Source organism: Pygocentrus nattereri, chromosome 22 (genome assembly GCF_015220715.1).
Source record: "Pygocentrus nattereri isolate fPygNat1 chromosome 22, fPygNat1.pri, whole genome shotgun sequence".
In the NCBI taxonomy this organism is placed as follows: domain Eukaryota; kingdom Metazoa; phylum Chordata; class Actinopteri; order Characiformes; family Serrasalmidae; genus Pygocentrus; species Pygocentrus nattereri.
The window spans coordinates 23,279,041-23,303,780 of record NC_051232.1 but is presented as its reverse complement, the minus strand read 5'-3'; the positions used below and the strand labels follow the sequence as shown (position 1 = coordinate 23,303,780).

General features: G+C 40.2%; 1 protein-coding gene across 13 annotated transcripts in view; it reads left to right on the top strand.

Moving 5' to 3' along the window:
* Nucleotides 1-24,740, top strand: part of nrxn2b (neurexin 2b) — an 863,803-nt gene that overhangs the window by 635,717 nt on the left and 203,346 nt on the right. Inside the window, exon 1 of one of the 13 annotated variants that reach the window (XM_037533027.1) lies at nt 4,090-5,890. The exons of 11 other annotated variants lie outside the window; for them this stretch is intronic. In XM_037533027.1, the coding sequence (XP_037388924.1) occupies nt 5,569-5,890 (322 nt within the window). In that variant the 5' untranslated portion in view covers nt 4,090-5,568. Of the gene's footprint in view, nt 1-4,089; nt 5,891-24,740 lie in introns of those variants that run through there. One more of the 13 variants, XM_037533026.1, reaches the window with a different exon arrangement.

The window sequence follows — 24,740 nt, the reverse complement described above, 5'->3', positions numbered from 1 at the left end:
TTAAAAGTTTAAAAATATTTAGACATCTGTTAAGGCAGTGAACGTTATATATTAGGCATATTGTTCTTAAAATGCTTCATACATCCCGGTGCTCCACTTTGTTTCGTTATTATTTAGTGTTTTAACACCCACAGTGACAGCTCTCGTTGGTGTCTTGTTCTGCAGTGTGATTTAGTGACCCTTTTCCCACAGCTTCAGGGAAGGGGCTTCCTCTCATCTGCCAGCCCAGGGTGAGGTGTGTGAATTTGGGCACATCTGCCACAAACAGCTGGGTCTACAGCTGGAAGGGGTAGCCTGGCAGCTGAGTCTCAAGACAAGGATGATGGATGGATAGATGAGTGGAGGGATAGATGGATGGATTGCTCATGATAAGAGACAAAAAATGAGGATTTAACAGATCAGAAGCAATGCTTATAAATGCCATCCTTTCCATATGACAAATCCCTGAAGCAAGTGATATTCACTCCCTGCACTTGATCTTGGTGTAATTTGCCTCCTGTAGGCGGTCATGTTCTCAGTTTGGCAATAAAGCTGATGGGTAACTAATTAAACCCGCCATGGGAATAAAAGGGTTAATGATCTGCCTGTGTTACAACATCGAAAAGTGTCTTATTGTTGGGACAGTGGGATGGCAGTGTGATTAATATAGGTTACACCCACCCCCTCCCTTGTCTTTTCTGATAGAGATAGCATTATTGGCCTTGTTGATTAAGACGTCTGAGACGGCAGGAGAAATAAGGAGCAAAATAGGCTCACATAGGCTAGACAGCTCCAATTACTTCCTGCTGCATGTTCCCGCATTATTAGCCATATTCCTCCTTATCCAGTAATACAGATTAGACTCCGACTTGGCAGTCCCGGAACGTCTGCCTCCCTTTGGTGAGTTTGAAACCTGACACTGCACTACTGCGGCTAGTGCAGATGTAGCCGTGATGCTATCACCACCGTCATTTGTCTCCCTGCCTTGTAATTCACTTAGTGATTAGCTAGCCAGCCGTTCACATACTCTCAATGGTAGCTGAGTTGGTGAGCGAGTGTGTGTGGGTGTGTGTGTGTGTGTGTGTGTGGCAGCATTACATTTTTGCTTACACAAAGCCAATAGATGTTAATTACAAAAGTTCCTTCAAGCTGAATATGGGAATTAGTAAATGAACAGAGCAATTTAACTATGGTCTAAACGGCATCTTTACTAATGTTTTCACTCCCTGCAGTGCTACCGTAAGCAGACAATTAATCTTCTCAGTAAGTCTTTTTTTCCACATTAAACTCCCCATACTGACTATAACTTTGCAGTTTTCTTTCTCCATGGGCAGTACTTATGCTTGAACATTATGAATGGAAGATATTGCATAAGGGCCTAAGTTTAAAACACACACTGGATATCTGTTCTTTACTCATAAGAGACTGCTGGCTCATGTTGACCATTGCTCTCAAAAAATACAGTTTTTCTTGCACCCATGAATGTTGAAATTTCACCATCTGTCCTTGTTTAGGTCTAAAATGTGTCCTTTGGCTTTTTTGGATTTGTTAAGTCAGAAGAAATTCTCTGTAAGATTTTTACATTGCTATTATTAAGTAAAAGGAATTGCTGAAAGATGTCCACTGTATCTGTACCCACCCACACTTCATGCAGTCCTTTTTAAATGTCAGTGTTATTCATAGACAGGAGACACCTACATTTTGATCTGTGTAGCACCTACATTTTGAAATACAGTGCAAGATATTATCTCATTCTGCAGGACTAGTGATGTTTATTTTTGTCATTAAGTCTGCTCTTAGTATTTAAGGTCTATATGAGCAATATGTAGAAAGTCTTTTGCAAAATTTATGCTAAATTTCTTTCGAGATCAATAAAGTATCTATCTATCTATCTATCTATCTATCTATCTATCTATCTATCTATCTCTTTCTTTCTTTCATTCTCTCTTTCTTTCTCTCTTTCTTTCTTTTTCTCAGGATCTACACTTTGCAAAAGCACCAGTACACTAATTCTAATCTAATCTGTGATTGATATATATTTTTCAACTTTATGCTCTTTTTCAGACTGATTTTGAATACAAATCAAGACACTTCCCTTTTAAAGTGAAGCCCTACAGCGGTCCATGTGTTTTGGCCGATATGGCTGCAGGGCTGATGACTGCTGGCATACCCTCTTACACTTCAGCATACATTCTTTCCCTGTCCAGGCCAACCTGTGCGTCTGGCTGCAAGATAATGCCACAGGTTTGGTGGCGGGCGACGCCCTCTTGCTCCCCATGTCATTTCATTGTCTGGTCCTTAGCAGGTCAGTTTGTCATTCCACTGCAGACAAACATTGAGTCATGCTATACTTCCTTTGTGCTGGGCTGAAGAACTGTTGCCCATAACCAGCATGTCGAAAAGGCTGCTCTACCCATCTACTTTTTCATTCTCTTTGTTTCGGGTGCTGTCCCAAGAGGTTCTATTCAAGTCATCGTATCTGGTTATCTTATACATAGCACTTTGATGGGATGGCTCAGTGGCGTTTGTTTCTCTCCCTCCTGGCCTTGAGTAATGGACTGCCCCCCTATCCCATTGCCAAGGGAGATGAGTAGTGCAGGCTTTTTTTTTCCTGTTTGCCCATTTTTCACTCTCATTCTTTAAACCTGTGAGGTGGTCCCTGCTGAAATCTCTATCAGGTGTGATTTATCAGGTATGCAGTCTCCCTCCATCTTTCACCTCCCTTCAAACTCTTCCTAATATGAGCATATGGACAAGCATGGTATGGAAAACCAGTATTACTATATTTTGAAGAACGCACATTGGAGGTTTATAAGGCCTCATTCTTTGTGCAGTAAAGCCCAGATTAGACTAGGGTTAGAGCTAAGAAGAGATGAATATGTCACTAATACTTCAAGATGTGTTTTATATTCTAAAATGCAGTTTTAGCAATTGAACTCTTGTATGGAATGCATACTGACAGATCAGTAAAGTATTTAATGTTTTGCTAACCAGGATAACATGAATATGTGTTAAATCTGTGCTGTAAATTGAATTACTGGAAATATGTTTAGCACATTTTAGCATCTAATTGGTGATGACAAAAATTACATTTTAGAATAAAGAATACCTCTTTAAGTATTAGGGACTTATTAACCTCATATCAACTCTAAGGCAACAAACATCTGTGTAAATATGTCTCAGTATGTGCTAATGCAGACTTACTTTAAGTTTTAGCTCAACTATAGCCAGCAGGCACCATTTAAGGTGGAGTGAGAAAATTTGAACAAGAAACTGAGTTCATGACTTTTTTAGTGTTTAACTGTTTCTTGTTGCAGCTTAAACAGAGGAAATTAGCTGAGTGTGTAAAAATGCGAGTAATTCCTTCCATCTCCAAATTATGTTTTCATCTTAAATCTTTCTCTTTTCCTTTTCATTAGCTACTAGCTAGGTGAGAGTGTTGTCTGTGTTGCTATGTGACCAACAGTCTGCACACCAACCTTCAGGGTTGCTGAATTAGTAGTTAAACTTTAACTCTGATGTTTAAGATCATTTATTGTTAAACACTGTGCAATCCCAACATGTGTTCCTGAAAATAAAATGTTACCAAAAATGTTTAGATAGGACGTAGAGAAAAGAGAGGGGGAGAAAATGGAAGAGGGGAAGATAAACCTGAAGCAGTGCATAGTCATAGTGATGAGGAAAAAAGGTCACTCATTTGTTTTTTTTTTTGTTTTGTTTTTTGAGGAATCAATTAATCATAAATAAATATATGTGAAAGAAGGAATAACAGTTTTTCAGTAATATTTATCTGTAGTTAGTGATAGACCATTCACCCTCAGCATGCCGTCTGTGGAATCAGAATGTTTTACATGGTTTTCATCTGTGGCTTTTGTGCGTGCTGGTGGTTTTTATGTGGTATACCCAAATGTTTGTATGTGTGTGTATAAGCAAGCTAGGGTGCCTGTCACCCCCTCCGCTCTGGCTCCCTCTCATTTTCTGTCCCTCCTTCCCTCCCCCTCTCAATGTCTCTCTCTCCCTCCCTACCCCTCTCAATGTCTCTCTCTCTCTCTCCCCCCACCTCTCTCCATGGCTCTATCTATCACAGTCTGAGGCTGAATGTTCTCAGGAGAAGAGAGCAGCACACATGCTGGATACGGCTTTAGCACTGCCACACTTTTTCTCCTGCTCTGTCCCTTTCTCTCTCTCTCTCTCTCTCTCTCTCTCTCTCTCTCACTCTCTCTCTCTCTCTCTCTCTCTCTCTTTCTTTCTCTCTCTCTCTCACCCTCTCTCTCTCTGTGTCTCTCTCTCTCTGTCTGCCTCTCATTGCCGTCCCTTCTCGTTCACGCTCGCAGCATTCTCACAGCAGCGTTCTCGAGAAGGATGCTGTCTCTTCTTTCCCGTTAGAATGAATGTGTTACTGTTCGGAACATCATAGGCAGCAGCAGCAGCACTATCAGCAGCATCCTGCACCTGGACTACCGCTACATCCACGCAGCTTCTGCCAAGCAACGACTACAAACACGCAAACTGAAGGAAAACGTGCCCTCAGAGGAAATTAAGCCCATCTGGGGTGTGGAAAAACAAAGGGAAGGAGATCAGGAGGGGAAAAAAAGGCTTCAGGGACACAGCTTGTTTTCCTGCTATGCTGTGATGCCAAGCTGCCGGAGAGGAGAGAAAGAAAGAGACGCCCGGACGCTCTCCTTGTCCTTGTCTTTTTGTCTGTTCTGTCAACTGTCCGGACCCAAGTCCCTGTGGAAAAGTGTAGAGGCTCTGCGTTTCTGAGAGAAGTTACTTCTCGCTGTTTTTTTTAAACGCTCGTTCTCTCTCATTCACTCGGCTCTGCTCTTCCCTGCTGCAGACTTTGCGTTCCTCTGGAGAACTGAAACCCTGCAAGCCAGATTCGACTGCTCCTCCGTCATCTCACATCTGATCTCTTTTTTTCTCAGCCTTCCTTATTTTCCCCTTGTTCTCTGGTTTTCTTTATTGTCATTTTCATATTTATTTTTTGGTGAATTACTCCAGGAGGAATCCGCCTCTTGCACGCTGGCTATGGGTCAGAATTTTGATGGGAAGTCTCTGTAACATCATCTCAAGCCTGAGGATCGTTCGGACGAAACCACATAGGGTTTTAGCCACACAGAGTTCCGACATAAAAATATCACTTATCTGGCTTTAAACATAGATGAATGAGAATTAAAGGGTGTCTATGAATGCATTTATTTTCTCCTTAATATTGGCTTTGGATGACTGAACACTGCACTGTAGGTTCTGTTATCTAATTGCCTTCTTTTAATGTTGTTCTCTTGTGTTTCCTATTGTTACCATTCTGGACTTTTTTTGGAGAGGATTTTCTTTTTCCAGAGCTACAGAACATTCCAGAGGAATAAGGAATTGAATCGTGCCATCGGTGGATTGTGACAGCTGGACCACAAGAAACTGGATTCTTCCTCTGTTTTTGGGTGGATTTTTTTCTTCTTCTACTGTATGTGTGTTTTTTGTCTTTTTAAGGAATTTCTTTCAGATAGGATCTCCTATTTTGCTGCTGATCTCTGAAGTATTCCCTCCTCAAAGGGAATCTATGAATCATGGATCCTGGATTGGTCTGATATGTCTTCCTGTTTCTGTCGTGTGAGGAGGCAGGGCATGGAAGTTCCACCCCTCTCTCCATCCGCCCTTGGGGCAGTTGTTCTGGTGAGCGGATTGGTACTCACCCCGCAGTCCCCACCCTCAGCACCACCCCGGGCGTTTTGGGCCAGTCTGTGTCGACTGGTTCTGTCATTGTCTTTACTAGCTTTCCCCGGTCCTGCTGTTTCGGCTAGAGTCTCGTCCAGTCTCAGTACGACTCACCATGTCCACCATTTTCACAACAAACATGGCACTGTGCCCATTGCTATCAACAGGATGCCCTTCCTTACACGTGGGGGCCATGGTAGGTCACGTCTTCCTATACTTATATTTTTGCACTGTTGATTAGCTCCTTTGTCCCAAACATGGTGTGGTGTGAGTTGTATCTTCAGAGGTCATCAAGAGTTAATTGGCAATCTTGTCTTCATTTGTGTTCCCATGATGGTTGAAAAAGAAGTTATTGTCCGAGTTTGTTGTTATTAATCCATATATCCAGCCCTAGTGTCCTACAGAGGAAGATGGCCGTCAGAGATCATGACACCTGTTGGCATGTTGCCAGTGATTGCAGAAGTCTAATTAAAGCTAAAGATTGTGTTGTACACATATACTGGATAAAAAAAATTGGACATTGAGAGACTTAAGGTTCTTAGAGAACTGGTAAGCTGTAACAAGGAAATTGTGCTATGTTTGCATTCCCCTTTTAGTGTTAAAGTGGACTTAATGTTGATCCTTGATGAACCCCACAATTTAAACCAGGACCATTGGATTATTGCTGAGATTAGTAGCCTTCCTGAAGACATTTGGAAGCACCAAACTGAGCATTCTGAGACTTTGTCAGCAAGGGTTCAAAGACCATGTGTAGCACTTGTGTTGAAAACATTGTAGCATGACATTGTACATGAGATGGCAGTATTTTATGTCTCAAGGACAATTTAAGAATATTCATCCGAAATAGTTTTCATTTGAATTGTGTGTTAGTGCATCCTAAGAATCACTTGGTGCCACTGCAGACAAAGTAGTCTATTATTATGCTATACATACTGCATCTGTACTGCTCAGTAACCAAGCAGCCCACTCAAGCAACTCTTTGATGTATTCCACTGCACTATCTCTGTCTCTCTCTTTCACTTGCTACCTGTCTCTCACTCTCTCTTGCTTTCTTTTTTCTTTCTTTCTGGCAGCTGTTTTTCTCCCTTTCCTACTTTCTCTTCTTTATTAAAGATAGCATGCATGATCATCTGTATCTTTCCATTCCATCCATTTATCCCTCGCTCATCTCATCCTTTCCCTCCCTTCTGCATTTTGCTGTAATCTGTATCAATCAAGAATCTGTGTCCGCCAAACAGGCGCACGCACTGCAGTCAATTGCCTTCAGCCCCGTCTGTATTGACATTATTGGCTCTCAGCATCCCTTAGTGTTCAGCATCAAATTAGATTTATGATGCCTCATATTCTTCCAGGGATCGTGGCCCTTTATAGGCCTAGCTGCATTCTCTACAGTACAGCTTCAGTTCTGTGAAGGGGAAAACACATTGCATCTCATAAGGGTTTGCCAATATAAAACATATGCCAATAGGTTCAGATTGTAGCACTGAGATGCTGTACTATGTTTAAATGTTCATACACTGACCCACACACACACACCGTGTGAGGGAGTGAACAGAGATTCCTGATACAGTCTTGTTCTAAAATGGCAGCCTCAACCTGGTAGTTGGGTTTAATCAGTCTTCTCTCTCTCTCTCCTCTTTATCTTCCTCTGGCTGGCTCATATAATTGGATTGCACTTCTCTTGCATCTTGAGTTGCTAAGCTGTTTAAATTTACATAATTAACACAGAAATGTTCTGCGTCTCCCTCCACGGATTTAAGTCTGTTAGTTGATTTAGGCTACTGTCATGAAAAGTACACTTTTGAGTCTAACCTGGAGCAACGAAGCCCAAGAGAAGCAGCATATCATGAACCAAAAGCAAAGAGATGTTATCGTTGTTTTTTTTTTCCCCTTTTTGCCTTGTATCTGTTAAAGACCCCTGTCATGACTTGACCATGACCTTGAGATTGTTTTTCCTCACTCATCTACCTCTTTGGCTGTTTACAGTCCTTTTCTTCTGGCTTCTGCCAGGACTCCTGGCACTTGATTCTGCTTTGTTAGGTGATGCAAGTCCACATAGAGGCAAGCCTCTCTAGGCTGGAGTATCCATGCCCATCCAGCGCAATATTTCATCATCATCTTCAATCTTCTGCTGCTGTGTCAACAGCTGAAAGTTTGCAGACTTTGCAGTGTTCTGCAAGGCTTAAAGGCAAAGCCTTATGCTACACAATTTTTCCCAAGTGAGCCTGAAAATAAAGGGGCTTTTTCCTTGATTGGAAGCTCATCAATAGGCTAAAGCCTTAATTGGGGCTTTTACCACAGGATCAATAAAGTCAAAGTCAGAGATGAGTCTAATTCAGTGCTGGGCATATGTGTTTTAATAGGCATGTAGTCAGCTAGTCTTTAACAACATCAGATGGGAAAGGTACCTGCCTCTGTGGAGGCAAAAAAGTGGAAAAGAGGGAGAAATAGACTGAGAAATGTGGCAGTTGTACAAAAAGAGAGTGAGCTAGAGAAATGGCACTTAGAATTTTCAATCTAAACCCCTTTGACCCCTCTCACTTTAGCATGGCATGGCCTTATAGGCTCTGATGCTCAGCACAAGCGTTTATCTCTAGCTCCAACAGAGTCACCGTATTGATGGGTTTTGTCAGTGCTCTTCTCTAGCAGCCTCAATCCCTGGAAAGGGCAAGTGAAGAGGGCTTATGTTTTGAATACAGCCAGATTGAAACCCACCTCTGTGGAAAAATACCTCTGAAATGTGACAGGCAGGCTTTCAGGTCAACACTCATTGTTCCGTAAATGTTATTTAGATGATTGGCTGTTGCCTGAGTAGCAACATAGCGTGTGCATATATGAATGGGGGCTGTCAACAGCCTGCTTCAAACAAGATGGCAAGTGTGGTGCACAAGAGGATTGTGTGTCTAGTTATTGCATTGATTAATGGAAGCCTTTCTCCTTTGTAATGGATGCAGGGTGCGTTCGTGCCTAGTCACAAAACCCTGGGCCGCAGTTCTCCTCACTATGGGCAGATCTGTGTACTGCAATTCATTATCTCCCATTCAACAGCCTGCCTGTCCCATCCACTTGCCAGATTAATGCTGATGGACAAGGCAAAATGAGTCTCAGCAACCTCCCTCTTCTGAAAAATCTTTACTTGTTCATTGTCCATATGCTCATACACCATTAGAGGAGGTGATGTATATGAGCTTTTTACAGATTTGCATTGACTTTTATTGAAACTTCACTGTTGATCATCAGTGTTGAGATTTTGTAGAACATTGTACAACTTTGTTGTGGAATCCTTAAATGTGGATTAAAAATTAGAGTTATGAACTTTTTCAATCTGACAGCTCTCTGCAGTGCTATATGCTACATGCTTTATTTCTTCTGGCTAGACTGCAAATTGGAAATACAAAAATATATGCAGGGCAGGTTTTCTAATTATTTCACTCCTGGTCAATAATGCTGAAGCTGGAATATATTATCCCCTTTCCTTGAACCAAGAAATCACCATGCATCAGGAAAATATTAAGGATAAAATGAATTGTTTTTCTTGTTTTCTCTTCAAAGAGTTCATGCTTTGTATTGAAACATATGAAAAAGAATTAGCATAGTAAGATAAATGTGTATCTATATAAACTGTGGCATACCTACATAGCCCATGAGAAATAGCCCATTTTGCAGTTGTCTACTGAGATCTAGTATACGTCTTTGTGTTGTAACCTGCTAGAATGCATGAATGCTCTGGATCTGGACCAAAGCTTGAACCAAAGCTTCTCAACCATTGTCGCTTAATCCCAGATGTTCCGAAAGTTGTCCTCTTTGATTTTGCTTAAAGATTGTCACTTCCCCTGACCAAGACCAATCAAATACCCAGAGTGCAAGATTAATATCATCTGATAGTCAAAATCTGGTGGAATACCTTGGAAAAGCTGGCTTCTGGAGGAGCAACTCTATCAGAGCCACCTAATCATGTCAGCACTGTGTCTCAGTAACATCACATCTCTCTAGTCGACTAAAAGCCAGTTTGTTGGCAAAATATGGCGTCAGTCTTCTGCTAAATGAAGCTCAAGGGTAGCTGATTGACTGCAGCTTATTTCTGAGAAAGATACTGGAGGAATATTCCCCTCATCATGGCGCAGCGGTGTGTTTCGCACCTGCGCTCCCTGATGCATTTCCTCTCCTGGATTTGCGATTTGCTGCCTAGCTCTGATTCCTTTCCTTTTTTTGTTGGAAGGAGGCCAAGAGATTTCAGCTGTGGGTGTTTTGTTTTGTCCTTGTCAGGACAGAGAGGGGTTTAGGGAGAGAGAGAGAGACAGAGAGAGGGAAGGGACAAAAGACCAGTGGTGAAAGTTTGATTCGGTTGATGCTGAAGGCAATACATATGCCATATTGTTTGATGTTCATCATCATATGTACACACAGTTCTTTTTTTCGCCAGCAGAAATCTGAGCTGGCTTTCTGAATCGATATGTGAAACAGATCCTATTGGGATATTGTTTCCGTTTACTCAGGTCTCTTGAGCTCATACATCCTCTGTGTCCTAACATCATGAAGGGAACAGAAGGTGGCATGTGTCACTTCACACATTAGGCTGCATTAATTATTGAGACAGCTCCCATAATTACATGTCTAAGACGTATCACATCCTTGAATAGATGATAGGCACGTGTGTGCCTGTGGGTGGATCTGCAAGACTGTAAAGCTATGGCTTATGTGAATTTGAGGGTAAGGATATGAGAACATTGTACATTTTGCCAGCTCTCTGTGTGTGTGTGTGTGTGTGTGTGTGTGTGTGTGTGTGTGTGTGTGTGTGTGTGTTTATATTCATACAGGAAAGGCCAGTACTCACTGAATGCAATGCAAAAAGTGGAAGAAGATTTTTTGTTCCTCTTAAATTGCCAATGGGCAAATGTTGAAAGTGGCTAAGCTACTCCCCATTTTGGAAATGTGAAAGAAAACAAAGTTTCACCACTTCATTTAAGAGTGCACACAGCTCAATTGTTGCTTTTGGAGATGCTGCCTCACATGTAACAATGTTAAAGACAATTGAATACTTTTGATGTTGGTCAAAAAATTGTAGTTGCTAGGACACAGCCGATCTTTCACCTTTTTTGTCACCATGCCAATGCCAGAGTGATTGGTTGAGTGAGTTCATGTCACCTGTGAATGTTCCCAAAAGTCAAACAAGGCAAGTTTAATGATGCATTTCATCATCTGGAAAATAATGTGTGATACGGAAGATATAATACTTATACATGTTTTCAGTTGAATTTATTTATGTCCAAGTAAATCACACAAATAATTTACACTTGGTGAGTAAAGACCTTAAGTCTTTGGCTGTACCCACAGTTTAGACACAGCTCAAACTGAAATTTGATGCCTGAACTTGACCCAAACCAACTTGCATGCACTAACAAAGATGAATTATCACTAGGAATGCAACAGAACATGGTATGTTGTCAAACCGTTGCGTATGGCCCCTATGATACAAAATGCACACATAAATCAAGGTATTACAAAAAGTTATTTTCCTATAATTGTCAAGAGTTGCTTATTACAGACAACATGCACATTGCACATTCAGAGCCAGAGAACATCTCTGGAGCCTATCAGTATTTCCCTGGAGCCTGTCAGTGCTCTGTATGCAAATACAAGCTGGAAAAGACACAGGGAACTGAAAAAACAAATATCCTCTCAGCTCCAACTTGACAGTGGTGAGTTCTAGTGAAACAGAGAGGAGTTATGACCACCATACAGCAGACTTGTGTGTTGCATTGCACAGCGTCCAAAAGTTTGAAAGGTATGATTTTAATGGAGGTCTGTACACCGGTGCTGACAATCCAGTTTAACATGCAGCAGTGCTCACAACCCCAGGAGCCTGTCTCTTAGGTAAACAGAGAAATGCCAAGTTACCTCAGCTAACGTTACTAGCCTAGCCTCTGTCAGTAGTAGTGAATATATGCCTAGTGAAAGTGGTGCTGCGTTCTATTTTTCTTATGAGCAGAGTTTATGAATACTGTTATTGAGTCCAAAAACTGTGATGCATACTGAACTATGGGCCCACTGTAACCTTGCATCTCTAATTATCACAGATCCTATGGATCTTTAATGTCATGCTTGTTTTTTTTTTTTAATACCCTCCAGCATCTACAAACTTGACAATACTTCCAATTCAATGTTTCTCTGTATGTTTCTTTATCTTTGTGATAATATGACGCAGAAATATGCTTTAATTTCCTGAATCTGTGGAGTCTGCCCTTTTCATTCGAGTACGTGGGTCACATCTGGAGTTCTGAGGCCATGAAAAAGGGGTTGAGATACACGTGATCTGTGCAGTTAGTGGATTCACACATGTGCAGTTAGTGGATTCATCTGTATGTCTACATGCCTTCATTCAGCCTTCAGATACTGAAGACATGAAATGGCATGCAAAAAGTTTGCTATAGTGGTTTAGGAATATAGTGACAAAGATGGTAGATCATTTTGATATGAAATTGCAAGTGCCTTTAAAGGCAAATGTCCTTAGTTTCATACTGAATTCACACTCACACACTCCTCAAACTCCAGAGCTATTCCAAACATTGCTAAAGACAATAACAGAATGAGAGAGAGAGCAAGAGAGAGAGAAAATGTGAGCAATAACTGACATTGTTCATGTGAATTTGAGATTGTACATGTTACAACATATAACATATCAACAGCTTACATGTGAATGTGTGTATGTGTCACGCAGTAAGCAGTGAGAGCCATTGTTCATGTATGTGAGCCTCATGGTTATGCTCTGAGAGAGTACAGTTCAACTGCTATCAGTGGCTGTGGCCCTTAAACACACACACATATACAAACACAAACACGACACTGCTGTATATTGTCAGTGATCTCTTCTTGCACCAAATTCCATCTTCTTGCTCCCCAGCTTTCCTCACCTCCCAGGCTGTTCAAGAAACACTGTGTGCAGCCACCCACCCCCACACACAAACACACTTACACACGTGTGTGTGTGTGTATATACACCTCTGCCCTAGTTACCCATAGCAACCATCCTTCAGGTGTCCTTGCGTGGTGCAGAGCCTTAGTCCACACTGGAGTGCTATCAGTTGGGTGGTCAGATGGGTCCACCCTCGCTGTGTGTGCTTAATTCCACAAGGTTTTCTGAACCCACCATCAGGACTGTCAGTAACTGCAGCTTTGCAGTAACTCTAACTTTTCACACGGATGTCCACTTATCTCTGTCTCTATCTTTGTATCTTTCTTTTCAGTCTGTATATATTATATATTATATTAAATATATATGTGTGTGTTTTGTGTGTGTGTGTGTGTGTGTGTGTGTGTAAAGTACTATGCCTGTTTAAGAAGATACAAGATAATCCCCTTGTATAAGGAAGGGGAAAGTGAAGGGAAAACAAAACTTGATTTCATGGTTAAAAGATGCAAGCTGGTGAAAATATGAAAATGTGACTAACCATACAAGACCTAGCCAAATAAACAGTAATTAAAGATTTCATGTTTGAGAGAGATGAGAGAGAAGAGAAAATCAAGTTGCTGGTGTGTAGGTCTGCATTTAAACATCACAAGCCTATCATGTGCATAAGCTTGTGATGTTATGAGTATCGATACAGTGATGCCTGTATCAGTATTTATAAATGTAATGTGCTATAAGGTGGTAAAAATGATCTTATAGTTGTGTCAGTAGTAGTCATTTTATAGACGGAGTTTAGTTTCTCGTGAGTAATTACTGCAGCTCAATAATAAACATCATGTCATTGTGCTGCATGTAATCTGTGACCCATGCTAGTTGAACATTTAGTTGTTCACTGATAGTTTACAGCGACACACTCTCTCAGACACACACCCATACTGTTTTTGTATAATACCTGGCTACGTTGTAAATGGGTTTCACCCTCCGTGTACGCAGAGTTTAAATAAAGGTTGATTGTTTTGTGAAAAATAAACAACAGACCTACTGGCATTAAACATCACCTTATTGACAGATTACATATCACCGAATGCATGTGAATGTTTGTAGCAGTATCATAGCTGCAGCCATGATAATGCTAGCAGATCTTGGTTATTCTACACTAAGATATACTTCCACTCCTAACACATCTGCTACTAGTATATTATCAGTATTGTTATGCTAAGAGTCTAACTCAATCTTATGTTCTCTCCCAAAGCAACTTGGGGTCATTTGTAACCAGCAGACAGTGGCTGTTGCCTGAACCACAAAAGCGGTCACATACACCAAGGCCTTTTTCATTATTCATCACTTTCTGAACATTCTGACATGCTCTACAATATCTGTAAAGTAGAAAGTAAAGTATAGTTGTCTCTTATATTCTACTTTTCCAGTTATGTGTGGAGTGTCACATTTACAGACTACTATGGAATTGAAAATGGCTGGTATGGTTGTATTTTGGTATATAAATAAAAATATAAAAATAAATATAAAAATTCTCAGTAAATTAAATGCTTTTTTACACTGCTTGGTTATCAGATATACATTTGTAGAAGAGTGAAAAAGGAAATAATGTTGCACTTATTGACTTAAAAACAACAACATTAACACAAACTCTCATGTCAAAAATGCTGACATAGAACTTAACAGACTAAGAGATGGATAGTACAGATGGTTTAAAGCCCTAGGATAATGACTTTTTAAACAAAGAAACAGCATGACGCATTGAGTGGCATAGTAAGCTTGATTTATGTAAAGTACTCTCTATCTTTGGGTTGAGAGATTCTCGATTATCACCCTAAGAAGAGAAAAAGTGTGGTGAATCGAATGGCTTTTAGTGCAAAAACCGTTTTTCTGCAAGTGGAAGCCCCATGCTAGTCATGCTAGAGAGGCTGATTAGCCTAACCTAGCCAGGGGTGTAGGCCTTGGAGAATTGCTCATTATGCTTCCTCTCTCTGGCCCTGATGTTCCTTTTCTTACCAACAGTGATAATGAGCCATGTTTGAGGGTGGCCCTGGTGTAGCCTCCGCACCAGGGGAGGCCAGGTCAGTTGCACCCAGGGGACGGCCAACTAGCCTCAGCTGTTCAGCAGGAATCATTAGCATGCAAGAGTTAGCCTTGCTGTGTTAAAACAGTCAAGTCAGAGTCAAGAGGCGCATAGTGCTTTGTTTTCATTGTTCCAGTATTCTGTGTAATCTACACAAAATTTTCATTGGGGAATGGCTTCTTCTCCACTAACTGAACCACTTTATATCAGGGCTACACAACAAAACAAGAATCAAAGCGGCTGCTACATGCAGACGAGCCCTCTAACCAGTAAACAAGCTTTTACCTGCCCACCCGTTTTAGATCATTGTGATCCAGTGGATATACATAACTGGTCAAAATAATGTCTTTGACAGTGTTATGTCAAGGTTGCACCAGTGTGGTTTAATATGAGATTAGCTTGTTCATGGTCCAGCATTACTACATGGTTTCAAAAATGAATGTTGTTGAAACACTGCTTTATTTTGGTGTAAAAACAAAAAGCATGTGTAATAAATTAATACTATGTTTGTCAGTACAAATTTCTAAAGGGAATAATAAAAAAGAGGTTTTATCTGTATCTTAAGCCCTGCTTTATATCACCATGCATATGTCCAGTCTTGTTGCCGCATTCTTGTACCATGTTGTGCGTGTTAAACAGTTTGAAGGAGCCGTAGTTCAGTCTAGCCTAGCAAAAATGTCTGTTCATCATTTTTCTATTAAAAAGAGAATGATTGGAGAAGGGCAGCAACAGCTCTCTTTCTGTTTACAGACTGCCAGGGGTCCTCCCTGGTGGGATACAGTGAATTCCTTTTATGTAGGAACAGCCTCGGCCGTTGAGGGAATAGCACACTGACTGTTATTATTATTTTGCAACTGACATATCAGTCTCCTAACCCTGTCTTGCCACTCATGGGTACCCACTCTCTGTGCTTTTGTGACTGATGGCACACATGCACACCTCCACACACTCACACAAATGCAGTATGCTCGCATACACTCTGGTATGAAAATATAATAATGGTGCTGCTCCATCAATAGGCAGTTAGATTGATGTGTGAAAGACATAATGACATATTGAAATAGAGTGAATCATAACTCAAACTGTGTTTGTTAATGCCTTGTGCTGCGTGTCTTAGCTTTATCGCACGACAGTTACAGCAACATCAAGACTCCATCACTTTTTCATTGTCATCCTCTCAGGCTGTGTGGTGGAATGGCTGCAAAATTGGCAGATCTAAAATGACTGCATCTTTTAGCAACATCCTGTCTAATCGCCTTATAATTGTCGCCACTTGTTTTAGGTGATGGTCTAGACTCCCATAGAAAGGATCGTTTTCAAGCCTTTATGACTTTGGAGGTCTTTATTCTATACATTTGAAAATTAAAAAAAAAACTAAACAAAATAAAGCTCAAGTATGTATACGAATCCTGATACTGAGCAATGAGGCCCATTCCTGAAAAGATTGCCAGTTAACAAGTTGAACCTAAAACCACCGTCAGAAATCACTGCCGCTTGCAGGATGGTTTTCAATTTTGTAGCAATAGGATTCATAACATAATGCACACATTTGCCATGCTCTGTGATAGTAAACCATAGTAAACCAATTTTAATAATAAAATAATTTTTTAAATTCTGTCTTTTTTTTCTTTTTATTTGTACGTGCTGGCAGTACAAGTGACTCATGATTAGGGCTTTAGTCTTTTTTTGCTGAAGGATTTAAAGGTGTTTTGTCTTTCTTAATGCATCTTTTCATGCTCTCATAGTTCACCAACCATAGACATAGCATGGACATTTTGATAAGTGGAGAGAGAAGTCAAAGAAGCCAAATTGAGCTGTAGAAATTAATTGAATTTTGCCTGAAATGTCAAAAGATGAATTACACATTTTTTGACAAAGATCTCATGAAGTGCATTTCTATTTGTTGCCTGGTCTGACTGCTTGAATATCAAATTATCAACATGAACAATTTATGGTTGAAGTTTCATAAAAACATAATTTCCAAAGCTGTCGACCTCAGGGCACATGAAGTCACAGCCCTGCAGAATTTACTGGTGGTAGGTGAAATGACATCATGATGAAAGTATTTTCATTGTGTGTGTTCTGTTTTTCAAAAGGCAAACCATGCCACACACAGCTTGTCAGAAGCAGAGTATATGTTGTAAAATGCTCCTCTGTCAGTTTTGCTAATACTGAAACACATATACCAGTTTCCCTTAGATTGTAGTGGACAGCACTTTTTGTTCAAAGGGGTCCAAGGCAGCTTGTTTTAGACCAGAAGTGAAAGCACAGTTTCACCCTTTGAGTTTAGCAGTGTTTTAGTGGTTTCTAGCAAGGAACATTAAAAATGCAATAGCAATGCTGTGTTGTGCAGTCTAGTCTATTCTGCATTTAAAACAGTACATGGGCTATATTTCCATGAGCAGTCATATTCAGTGCCTGCTGTAGCTGATATAGTCTAGGCTAGAGACAGTTATGACAGTCTTTGTATATGTTATTTGATCATTTACTGCAGGGAATACATGTTAACTGATCTGATGGTCAGTAGAGACATTTCTATATTACATTTATTTATATTACATTATTGCAGCAAAGCAGAAATGTTCTCAGTTTTCTCATATCTGTTCATCCTTCAAGGAATATTCAAAAGTTTGGGCACCCTTAGCCAAATTGCAAAGTTGTTGATTTTCTGAGTGAAAATAAGTGAACACATCCTCTACAGGGCACATACCTCTGCACATTTCAATGCACATTACTGTTTATTTGCTAAATTTAAGATGTTAAAAAAATGTAAATTGTGGTAAATAGAAATTTGCATAAAAAAGCAAAATGCTCTACAGGAAACATTTAAGTGTCTTTGTAGTCTCAGTTTCCTGTTCTTAGCTGACAGGAGTGGCACCCGGTGGGGTCTTCTGCTGCTGTAGCCCATCTTCTTTAAGGTTCGACATGTTGTGCATTTAGAGATGATATTCTGCATTCCTTGGTTGTAACAAGTGATTATTTGAGTTACTGTTGCCTTTCTATCATCTCAAACCAGTCTGCCCATTCTCCTCTGACCTCTCACATCAACAAGGTACTTTCGTCCACACAACTGCTGCTCACTGGATATTTTCTCTTTTTTAGACCGTTCTCTCTAAACCCTAGAGATGGTTGTGCATGAAAATCCCAGTAGATCAGCAGTTTCTGAAATACTCAGACCAGCCCGTCTGGCACCAACAACCACGCCACGTTCAAAGTCACTTAAATCACTTTTCTTCCCCGTTCTGATGCTCGGTCTGCACTTCAGCAAGTTGTCTTGACCACCTCTACATGCCTAAATGCCTTGAGTTGTGGCCATGTGATTGGCTGATTAGCTATTTGTGTTAACAAGCAATTGAACAATTGTACCCTAATAAAGTGGCTGGTGAGTGTGTGGAGTGTGCATAATCATCTTGCCACCTGTAAGGTCTAATATGCCCCATTGTGTCAGTGATTTAAAATGTGTACTAAATCCAGGATGATCCTAAATGTAGTGCCGTGACTATAGTCTGAAACTTCCATCACAAATTTTTATCACTGTCTTAAATCACCCTGAGTGCAGCAGACCGTTTATCTAATAATGCAGATCACTATGATTTTTTCTAGGACTGGAGGAATCCCTGCTCCAGTCCATCACAGAGAAGTACCAGTCCTACAGCAGCCAGGAGAAAGTGGACCTTTTTTATTTAGCTCTCTTTTCTTCCCTCTTCTTTCTTCTTCCTGTGTTGAAAGTTGAGCTGCTGTGACAGCTCGAGAGACTACGTCCAAAGCTTCAGTGAGAGGGAGCATGGGGCTGATGCAAGCACTGCGTTAATTATTAATCAGGGTTGATATTAAAGTGCTGCTGCGTGGGACTGCACACTGCTTTCTGCCGCCACTGGGACCTTCTCGCATTAATAAACAACGCCTCTTAGATTATACATGAGTGCAGCTTTGAAAAACGGCCCCTCCTCTCTCTCCATACCCGCAAGCACTGAGCTGACTTAGTCTTAGAAGCTGCTCAGAATTTTTTTCTTGCATGGCTCACTCCAAATATTCATACTTATGCTCTTCTATTATTCTTCTAAAATGGTATTGCATTGTGATCTTCTGATGGTTGTGTGTTTTTATGCTTGATTAGATGACTCCATCAGCAGATCTGGATTCAAGAAGAGAACGGCAGATGCTGTTTCAGTTCTTGTTGTCTTGTTGTTATTGTTGTTGTTGTTGTATTCCCATGTCGGCTCAGCTCAGCTGGCGAAATGTGTCTCTGTGCCATGGGCTTCTGCTGTTTAGGAAGGCATTCAGCTTCATCGACATAATTCAGTGTGGATGCACCACAATGTAAACAAGCAAAAAAGAACAGAAACAAACAAAAAAAAAAAGACTCAGCTGCAGGAAACATGGGTCAGTTAATAACTTTTAACCCCAGGGCAAAATGGGCATAAGAGGAGTGTGCACATGCATGTAGGTAGTGGTTATTCTTTCTAATGATTTTCAGTTTGATGTTTAGGCATGAAAGGATGAATGTTTAAAGTACAGTTTAAGAATTTTAAATAGCACCATGATATTAATATACACAATACAGTTTGACTCTACAAATAATCTGTAATCTGTAGCAGAGTAGGCTGAAGCTCAGATGCTGGCTTGCAGTCACTGTGACTCCATGACTGTTGCCCTCTCATTCAAATGCTACTTTTAAATGGCAGTTTCCATTAATGGCTTTCCAAATTTCCAGCCGTGTTGACTTTGTCTATGAAGTACTCAAAATCCTAAATACCATTTCAGTCCTACTTGAGTGTCGAATTGTCTGCTCGTGTTGAATTGTCCAGTGACACTGTATTAGTGGCAGTTTGAAAAAATGCGGTGATGGAAGCTGGGAACTGGGAACTGTGTTCACTCTATGGAAATCAATTGTTTTATTTTATGTTCAGGTTCATGTGAACTCTGCACTCACATTATTGAAAGTAATTAATATACTCTGATGAAGCTTTTTTTGTCCACTGATAGAGATTTTGAAAATGCACTGCATTTTATATGGAAACAAATATAAACACATATCATGCTTAACTATGCAATAACACAGTTAATAATGGTTAATTATTTTTATCTTTTATCTATTATCTTTTGACAGCCCTGAGTTATATGTTTTTCGTATTTTGACTTTTCTTTTAGCCTGATATTATACTAATTCTTCAGTGCTGTAAATTACCTACAAAATACATGTGTGACTGTATGTGTGTGTGTGTGTTTGCCTGTTTGTGTAAAATTGAGCTGTTTACTGTTGGTTGCTGATGGGAATATTTGCTTGGCTTCACTTGCTGGTAGGCAGGGCGACCTGTCTCAGTGGGGATTGGAGCTGTAAGCAGGTGCGCAGGATTCTAGAAGTCTGCTTCATGCCGTTCTCCGTGATTCATGCGTTTCAATTATCGTTTGTCAGTGGGAGAGCTCCTGCCATAGATTACAGGCTACACATCACTGCAAAATCGCCCATTTATCCACACCATTCCTCCTGGCTGTGCTGCTTTAGAACTGATGTGATGTGCTGCAAGACTGAGAGAACAATCTAGAAAATGCACATTATTATATCTTTCACACACACATGCACAAAGGTAGATGCTAACATTACTATAAAATACAAATGCACTCATCATCCAAAGATAGACTCCTAAGGCTTTATGTTGCACAATTTATTCTGTTGCTCTTTCTCTCTCTCTTTCACATGTAACCTCACTCACACATACACCAAGAAAAAATAAGTGGAAATGCACCTAAACCCTTACTGTTTCTGTGGGTGGCGTCTGCACCAGCTGTTCGGCTTACACGTAAAACGTTCACAATCCGAGGTGTCTCAACAAAGAGAGAAAACAGAGATTCCATCAAGCAGTGTGACACACTTAAATGGCTTCAGAAGAATATGAAGTTATCCAGGGAAGGAACACTAAGCATTTTCCTGTCTATTGACTTTCTGTCTGTCTCTCTACCCTGCATAAACTCTACCTCACTGTCTCACTTCTCCCATTTCCTCCCATCTCTGCTAGTAACTGAGAAGACTGCCCCCAAGGGTCGCTCACTCACTATCATGGCACATTGTCCATAGCTTGACTTCCTTGGACTAGCAAGACCGTCTGTCCCTCTGCTTCAAGCTTTCTGCTGTAGGAAAGTGAAATGTTGTAGTACATTTTCAGAAATATATTAATGAATTAATATATGAATTCAGAAGTATTCCAAAAATATAATTAAGATGTATTATGATACATCTTATATAGGGATGCACAGATTTGAATGTTTTGGACTGATAACAATAACTGATAACACCTTGCTGTAGCTAATTCCCTCACCAGTACCTGATAACAGCATTTTTGTGCATTTTAAAACAAGTTTATACTCTATAATACATATATATATACATATACATATATATATACATATATAAACATGGTAATTATTGTGAAGCTTTCACATTGTTTTATGTAAATCCTTTATGTTATTTCACAGGTGCTCTTATATAGAGTGACCAATAATTGGTAAGTGAATGTAGTTTTATGACTCTTACCTTAGACCTTGGTGTCCTGCCTGGTTGGTGAATCAAACCATTTAACTTATGTGTGTGGAGCTAATTCTGTGTAGTGCTATCCTCTGTGCTATCCATTTCAGCTATCCAAGTGATTCAGTGCTGATTTTAAATGGATTTTTATAGTATGGGCTGTTCCACAAAGTAGGATAGATTTTATTCAGGCTGACCAACCATAGACCACTTTTGAATGCTCTGTTTAGGGAATAAAAATATATGTCGCAGAAATAGCTTTGACCTGAACAAACAGTTTACAAATAGCACTCAAATTTACCCACACAGCCACCTGGCCTTTGGCTAAGTGCATTGTGTTGTAAATGGTGCATTTTGTTGCCGTCTTTATCTTTTTCATATTTCTTCTCTAAATCACAGCTGAGCCAAGCCTATGGTCTGGCCTCTGAGGGCCACAGGATGGGCAGGAAGTTCAATATTTACTCTATAGGTACAAGCTTCTACAGCTAACCCTGCCAGAGGTAAGGAAGATATATGTAGAAGGAAAAACAGCCAATATAGGTTATAAAACAATGCAACTCTCTAGGCTGCTTATGCTGCAGAGCTTGCTATAGGACAGATGGTGGTAACTCCAATGGGGGCTGTATCTTTGCAGTAAATAAGCCAACTTGACATTTGCATTGCATTCATTTTTAGTCCAGTGTAATGTGTTATCATGCAGCCCAAATTTCATTATATGTACAAATATAATTTTGTGATTATATTACTGTACATTAGAATTGTGATGAGGTTAAACCATAATATTAACAAACACAGCTCTAAATTAAAATATTTTTGAAGTAAGTATGCATACATACATTTAATTAAAAATTTCAGTACAGCAGACACTATACCATATACAGTGGGGCTGTCTTAGAGGCCTGAAAAGAACTAACTCAATGCCCTGGAGTAACTTGGGGTTAAGTGCCTTGTTCAAGGGCACAATGACGGCGGCCTTCATTTGGGATCAAACTCATGAACTGTTGAGCTCTAGCCAAGGTTTCTGTCCACTGAGCTGTCACTTTTCCAAATGTTTTCTCTCTGTGTATTCCTTTCTGAACCACATGTTTTCCTTCTCCTGTAAAGTTACTGTTTTTGAGATACAAGGTTTTCTTCCAACGGCAGCGATATATGTATATATATATATATATATATATATAAATATATATATATAAAAATGTTAGATGCAATATGTCTTTAATATAAATATTAAAGAATTACTACATGGTGCTGAACAGAGGGGCATTGCATTTCTGTGCAAGGCATTGAAAAATAAAAACAAGGTTTAAGCTTAATACGGCTGAAAGACGTCTTCCTGCGCATGTACCATTAGGGAAAACCAGTGTGTTCACTGTCTTAGTAATATGATGTCGAATTAATGGTATTCTGTGGAACTAATATTGAAAAATAGGTCAAGTAACCAACACCTCAACATACACAGTCAGTTTGAGCAAAAAAATTTGCTAATCATTGTTTGCTAATTAGTTTAAGACCACTTTTTTTGATATGTCAGATGTTACTGATCTTAGTTCAGGAGTGAAATTAGTCCTAGGTATGTACTACGTGTTATGTAATTATGGATCTGATGCCAGGCCAGGCATTGTACTCTGCTTTCATTATTTCCTCTTGATATACATAATTACACTCTGAAGCCTGCATGCTTACCTCAATGAGAAGTAAGACGATCCAGCAGTACATTGCTGCAGCATCTGCTAATCGGAAACAGTTGAGCAATTCTCCTTCTTACACAGAGAAAATGGAGTTTAACGTTTGCCCCCTTAAGAAAAACAATATTTAAATTTGTTCACTTTAATTATTTTACAGGTTCCTACAAATAACATGTAACATTGGCTTCGTGTACAGAGCTAGAGGCAAAACCTGATGCCACATTACTACTTCATTAGCAGGACAGTGGAGATGGCTGCTATGAAATTATATTTGAACAGTTTGATCATTCTCTCTCTCTCTCTCTCTCTTACTTTCTCTCTCCTTCTTTCTCCCCCCATATTGCATGCTGGTTGGATAAGCCTTTCTCCATAATAGGTTCAGAAGTTATCCTGTTCTTAAGAGATGAGATCAATATGTTCTACAGTGATCTGAACGGTTATCTGATGGGCTGTGCGGGTGATTTGGCACTTGGACTCCAACTCCACTCTCTCAATTACTGTAAAGAATGAAATGTAGACCTAAGGCCTTCTTCATTTCCTGTCCTTAGTGCCCATCTTCTGTCTTGATAAATGGACCAACAGAAATGCTATAAAATAAGTTGAAACACAATCTTGTTGCATTTATGTGCATTAAAGTTACCAGCCATGAGTATCACATCATGCAGTTTGTTCTGTGTGAAGCTGGCCCTCAAACTTTTTTGTGTTCCACTGAATTCCTGTTCATAATGCCATTCATCCTGGAGCTCTGTACTGACATTTTTAGCACACAGCTAATGAATGGTTTGCAGAGCTAATTACACTTTTTCCAAATTACCAGAACCCCTCCCTCTGAGAGTGGCATGATACCAGTAACCTCTCACAACCTCAGAGACAATTCTGTCTGCACTTGGAGCCATGTGCATGTCTGGGTTTACTGCTCTCCCCATGTGATTTATGTCTCTCTTTTTCTTTTCCCTCGTTTCACCTCGCTTTACCGCATTGCTGTGATGAACGCCCTTAGGAGGCAGGCTGGCTTTTTTTTTTTTTACTGCCGCCCAGGATCGTTCGCCACTGGGGGAGGGAGACACACTTAAGAATGTCCGTGATTTGTGGTGGTGCTTGGGCTCTATGGTTATGTGTATGGGGTGGAGTGAGCACTCATTGTTGTGTCGATGCATCACTCACACTGGGTGGCCCTGTTCTGGACTATGTGGTGAGAAAAAGTATGAGTAGCTTTCTAGTAGTAAGAACAGTGGATTATTATCTATACAGTAATAAGTAATTTGGTAGTTGTGGGCTACCTAGGTCTTTTATGTATTGAATTAAAGAAATAGAGAGTCTAGCATTAAGGAGAAAGCGTATGCTGTACAGAGTGTGGAGACAACTCTGCTTATGAAAATAAAATACACTATATGGCCAAAACTAGATGGGCACCTATACATTGCACCCATATGAGCTTGTTGGACATCCCATTCCAAAGTAATGTGGATTTATAAGGAGTTGCCCCCCCCCCAACCTTTTGCAGCTGTAACAGGTTGGAAGGCTTAACACACGATTTTGAGAAATTTTGCCCATTCAGTTAACAAGCATTTGTGTGTTCAGACGATAATGTTGGACAGGAATGCTCCCAGTTGATGTTCCAATTCATTAAGTGGTGTTCGTTAAGAGGTGTTCAGTGGGGTTGAGGTCAGGGCTGTCTGCAGGCCACTGGAGTTCCTCGACACCAAACTCATCATACCATTTTTCTGTGGAGCTCACTTTCTGCACGGGGGCACAGCCATGCTAGAACAGAATACAGCCTTCCCTAAACTGTTGCCACAAAGTTGGAGGCATGTCTAAAATGTCTTAATATGCTGTAGCATTAACATTGCC